The sequence below is a fragment of the Bombus impatiens genome, unplaced genomic scaffold (genome assembly GCF_000188095.3).
Source record: "Bombus impatiens unplaced genomic scaffold, BIMP_2.2 scf_0389, whole genome shotgun sequence".
Classification (NCBI taxonomy): domain Eukaryota; kingdom Metazoa; phylum Arthropoda; class Insecta; order Hymenoptera; family Apidae; genus Bombus; species Bombus impatiens.
Window position 1 is genome coordinate 599,586 of NT_176808.1, and position 6,000 is coordinate 605,585.

The 6,000-nt window shown below is 40.5% G+C and overlaps 1 protein-coding gene across 2 annotated transcripts in view; it reads left to right on the forward strand.

Moving 5' to 3' along the window:
• LOC100742752 (semaphorin-1A-like) overlaps positions 1-6,000 on the forward strand; it is a 388,591-nt gene that overhangs the window by 381,723 nt on the left and 868 nt on the right. Inside the window, exons 14-15 of one of the 2 annotated variants that reach the window (XM_024368161.2) lie at positions 3,253-3,396; positions 5,581-6,000. In XM_024368161.2, the coding sequence (XP_024223929.1) occupies positions 3,253-3,396; positions 5,581-5,897 (461 nt within the window). In that variant the 3' untranslated portion in view covers positions 5,898-6,000. The remainder of the gene's footprint in view (positions 1-3,252; positions 3,397-5,580) is intronic. The other variant, XM_024368160.2, reaches the window with a different exon arrangement.

Below are 6,000 nucleotides of genomic sequence, written 5' to 3' on the forward strand. Positions count from 1 at the left end.
GTTTGATACAGCGGCACTCGTGGCCTGAAGGAGATTTCATTGAAAACACGCGCGGCAGTCAACCTGTTAAGAGCACTAGAGAATTTCGGTTACGAAGTGAAACATCGAAAATTCATATTTAATTCTGAACTGCTACGATAAAATGAAAATAGAATCAATTATTAACATTGATTGATTATCCCATTTCCAACTATGGATATAGGGGCTGGATATTTCGACGGTTAATATGATATAATATAATAAAAATATAATTCAAAGTTAAACGTTATCTTTCTATGCAGTCGCGAATTTTTCAGTGTTTCTGTTCCTCCTTCTACGCATATTCCATTATTTCCGACTGGTCTGTTGCAAAGATCGCGAACTCGTGGAATGACCTAATACGATTCATCGCGAATTCTAGACGTGCGCGATGATCGTGTTAAATAGGGACGCGAAAGAGCGATTTCTCTGGAGAACAGATTCGACGGAGGCGTGGCCACGATTTGCCAACATTTTGCCCACAAATGCAAGAACGAGCCGCGCACACTGCGCTTATCACCGAGACACATATAATTTCCTCGGAGTGCAGACGTGCTCTCGATAAACTCGCCACGGAATAATTTCTAACTACGGACCTTATTCCTCTGTGCATCTTATCACGCTCGCAGGTTGCCCGACTAACGAGCATCGATCGTAGAGAACCGGTACGACGTACGGTTCTTTGAATTTTTATACCTTTTATCGAGTAGAGAGCAGAATGGAAAGAAATCTCGCGGTGCTAGTCCAGAACAAAAATTTCTTACCGCTATTTCGCGGATATTTCGCGGCAAAATGGGAACTACGCGAAAACGAGTAAACTCAGTTGCTCGAAGCATCTAGAAAGTGTTTTATAATTGATAAGAAGTTGATTTTTTCGCAACGCTGTCCTCGTTCCTTTGTCATGACACGATAACGGATCTCTTTAAAGCTGAAACGGCTAGCGGACAAATAAATTGACTTTGGGTACCGCGATACGTAATTGAGGAACTCGGGACTGCGAAACGTTGGAAATATGCCGCGGACGTGATTGAATCGATCATCTTCGAAAGGACATTTCTCTGTTTTGAAACTCTGTACACAGTGTACACGCAGGAGGAAGAAGGAAAACTGCAGCTGTTAGTTACAATGATTCGTCGTTTGAATTTCACACGACGTTCGAGCTTGGTATTCTAGCTTTATTTCACAACGCTGACGATTCTTCCTTTACACTTTTACTCGACACGATAGAGAAGAAAAATAATAACGTAGATTTCTGATGCTTTATTATCGAATGCTTTGTTCTTCAAAGGCGCTTTGCACGTGACGTATTTGGAAATATAGCTATACTTATACCAACGCTGAAAATAGTAAAAAGAAGAAAGTATTATGTATAATAATGTTAGAAGATGGAAAATTATATCGTTTAACTTTAAACATTCTTCCTTACAGCTTCAAGGTTTATTTTACAAGTACAACTTTACATTGAAATTTGAAAGACCGTTGCATCTTCGATGATATGTAAAGATTTTATATTTTATATATAAAGAACTTGTAGAATACGATAAACAAAACACGCTGCTTTTACGTTAGAACTTAGTCAGATATATTTAAACTTGAAACATAAAGGTAGTAGTTATTTACGGTGTTGCTTGAAACTTCAACTTTCCAGCTTAAGTGGTTTTTAAGGTACGCGCACTGTTGTAAAGAAAAATGCAACGTTTCAAAAACTCGCGTTGAACATTGTTTTTAAGTGTTCCAAAGACGTGAACGATATCTACAGAAAATTCGACTTTTGAAAGAAGCTTCGTAGAGAAGCCCTGGAACGCGTAGAAATAAAACCCATGGTAGAAGCCCGATCCGGCAACCCTCTTAACATGAACATCACGTTGTACTTTCCTTTGAACAAACTAAAAATTCAGTAAATTGCTTCTGTCGTTTAAATTAAAATCCAGGAAGCAAACTTTCCATATGTTTCTACCGAATCGATTGTACGACTAGAAGCTTCTTAGTTTCCTATTTACGCACAACGAACCTTCCTTCGCCATGTTAAAACAATAAAAATTGCAGCCTTATTAAAATTCCAGCTTTCGAATAGAGACTGAGATCGTAGATAAAATAGCTGCAACATAATACAACGTATTACGTATGTCCATGTATCGAGCCTCGGAGTCGATAAAAGCACATGCTGCATATCCTTTTCCGATGGACCCCTTTCGTTCGTTGACCGTGACGACTACTTATACTTATTTTCTTGCAAACCGCTTTAATCCTTTCACCGTCACCTACTCTACGCTTCTCGCATACTACTACCGCTATTCTCTATCTATGTCGTGATGCCGCATTGTTTAACAACCTCGTCCTGACCACTTTGTATGTCCACATTGCGCCGATGCGCGCGTGTTGTGCGTCATACCATCGAGATGTCCAAGTGTCATTCTCAATGGCAAGTAACAGCAAAGTTACGAGATCATATTGGCCTCCTTTTTAATAGCCGATTCGTAAACGATCGTATCTAAGCGAAACGTGTTGTTCTCGTGTCACTAACAACCCGATCAAGTACAATTTTAATTATTAACGTTGATGGTTCACGCCTATGCGTATGCTTGTAGCTTCGAGGACAAATCTTTGATCGTCTTCTTTCCTTCCTGTGATTTTTTCTAAATTAATTAGACCAATTTTGTTGATTTGTAGTAAACCGACTCACTGTTGAGAATGTCTTACATACAAATAATTGCACATCGGCGTGAACGTGTTAAATAACAATGGTTTCGGTTATTCGTATTAATCAACTGCACACTCGCTAATCTTAATTCATTATCTTGCAATACAAATTATTAATCCATTATCTGCCAATAGAAAGTATATAAACGGACTTTGATATAGAATATTAAAAAGACAAATTTGTTTAAAAGCATTGAAAGGCATAGAATAGTATTAAAATCTGTAAAAAAAAAAAAAAGGAAGAAGAAATTGGCAGCTAATAAATCGATCTCGCAGAAGTCGATGCAAACCAAAGTTGCCATCAATTATTGTTAAATCATGATCACGGACTTAACTTTGCATCGTCCCCTCTGTTAATTGGTATATTTCAGTCGCATGCAATTCGACCCACCGTGGTCAACCATTGAAAAAGGGACCAACGTACTTACGAATCATTACTTTACGCTCAGAACATCATTTCTTTTTGTTTTGTCTGTCTTAAACTCGACTTGCCATCTGTGCTCTCGTCATCAAATCAGTGAAATGTTGCTTCAGAGATGGTGAAGCCCGTGCAACCAGCGATTCTGCCCGAAAACGGGCGAGGCGAGCAGCCCGATGAACGGGACAATGAAATCGTCATCGAGCTGGATCGAGAAAATCAGTACGGTCGTACGCAGCCACGAGCTAACGAGCCTCAAGGTAATCATTTGCGCAATATCCAGATGGTCCACCCACACCTCGTGTCACGATACATTTTTTCCGTTTCTTTTGTTCATTAATCTCGATTACACGCACACACGCATACACGCACATACACATATATACACACACATACACGCCTTGCTTTCAATCCATCGTCATCCACCAGTCCGTACGTATACAAGAGATTAGGCTGTCTCAAACGTTTCCTTCGTTTTATTAGGAAACAATAGATGCACGACATTTTTTTGTTTTATATTATTTCACTGAATCATGTACGGTCGATTTTGTTCCAACAGAACAGATATAAAATAAAACAAAATATATAGCACAAAAAGTGTCGTGCATCTATCATCACTTTATAAAACGAAAGAAACTTTTGCAACAACCTAACGGTTGCCTAGTCAAATTTTTGCCCAGTTTTGCCTAGTCAAATTTTATACGTGTACTCTGCTACAACGATGAAAATAAAAATGTTGTATTTTCAACATTTCAACTTTCAAGTAGAGGATTTTGTATGTAAGTAGAGAAATGTTGTATAAGGAACGATATCAACTCTACCGGTGCTGCTTTAACAACATCGATAATGTACAAATTATTTGATTTTGTTTTCGAAATAGGAAAGCCGCAGATGCTTCTTGTCGATTCTTACTTTGTATCGTAGTAACGGCAAGTCCGTTATCGTCCTCTTAGCGTCTGGTATTTTTGACGTAACTTTTTAATAAAACTTCAAACTACATATGTTTGTATAACATTTATTTCTTACTTATATCAACAGAATATACTTATAAAATTTGATCAACAGAAAAACTCGAACTCCTCGTATATAGGCAACGCGTAAACATACAACTTTAGTAGCCATTTTTCATTGTACACGTACAGATAGTTGAAGCTAGCTCTCTCTCATTCGTCATTCGTTACACTGTTGCGGCTCTCCTCGTCTATATGTATATGTTTCACGTATACAGTGTGTCCTAACTTTGTGCACCGTACTCACCCTGTTGTTTGTAACTAGTTGCACCGACCACTCGCGTCCCTGCTACCTGGTTTTATTAAAAGTGCAGCCAACTAGAGGAAAAGAAACGCGTGGAAAAACTCGTGAACATGATCCTGCCTGGCATCCACCGCGACGAACGAAACTCGAACCATGAAATTGTGCTTCTGCCAAGAGAATTGCATCCACGATGGATGTTAACATCGCAATCTCCTCCAGCCGATGATCCAATTTCATGATTCGATTTCTTCGTGCTAAATGTAACGGTGAACGCAACGAGCGATCGCTAAATACTGTCCAAGCCGAGAATAGAACGATCGGTTGTTGCCACGCTAGATAGAATCGCGTTTTTCGACCAGTGCAAAACGCTCGGACACGTTTTTTGAAGATCGCAAGCATGAGGTCAATCGATCTCACACTTGCACGTTTAATACGTGAAATTCACGGAGATTCGGATAAACGTGTAATATCTACATCGTCGCTGTTGGGTGATCGAATACTTTGTTCTGACAGAAACTTTATGACACGCTGATTTCGTGGTGTTCGTCGATGTGCGAACGAAGCAACCGATTCTTTCGTTGCTACTTTGACGCAACACGATCGGAGATCGTACGTTATGGTAACGAAAGGCTGACACGAGTCGAGCTACTCCATTTGTCGCTGTTGTCAGAAATTTGTAATTGCTGGTATAATTGGAGAATAGAGGAATTTATTAGAAAGTGCGAACAAGGTGTTTACGTACAAGGCTTCGTTTGTGAAAACAGCGATTTGAAATATTTATTAGGTGCAAAAGGATGAGAAATTTCTTTGTAAAACGAATTAGGAACGTTTTCTCCTTTACGGAAGTTTATCGTGCGATAAACTGCTTGGATTATCGGAAAAGGAAAACACGCGCTAAAAATTGAAAACGAAGCCGCGTACTAAATATTTCGAATTTTTCCTTAGGATCTGTGTTCTTTAGTTACCTTCTTCTTCACGTAGAATCCAATCGTATCATCGGTTACAAAGGACCCTGTGCAACGAAAAACACGCGCCGCGTTCCTCGCCGGATAAATCTGTTTCCTTTCCGTTCCTCTTTTACGATTTCTTCTTCCGGCGAACAATGTCCATGAAAAAGCCCGTCTTTCCATCAAGAGACGATAAATCGTGCTATCCAGTCCCCTCCGATACTGATTCAGCTTTCATTGCAGACGTGATCGCAACACCGGTGGTGTACTCCGCTCAGACTCTGACCGGTGCCCTGATAGGAACCTGCTTCTTCTCGCTGGTAGCCGGATTCGCTTCCGGTTTCTGGTTCTCTCAGAGGCTACGCAGTGCCCCTTACCCGGAACCGTCGGAGCAACGACAACAACTGAACCGATTGACGGAAAGTTCGGAATCTCCGGGTTTCAACAACAAGTCGATCAACTTGGTGCTGAATGTACCACCCAAGAATCCAAATGGCAAGAACGCCAACTCGTCGGCGGAGAACAAGCCGGTGCAGAAAGTGAAGAAGACGTACATATGATATAGAAGACGACACAGGGCCGTCTGAGGCTTGCCGCAGGACCCCACGGGTTCCGGCTCTTCTTCTTCCTCCTCTTCCTCCGATCTCGCGGAATCAGACGATC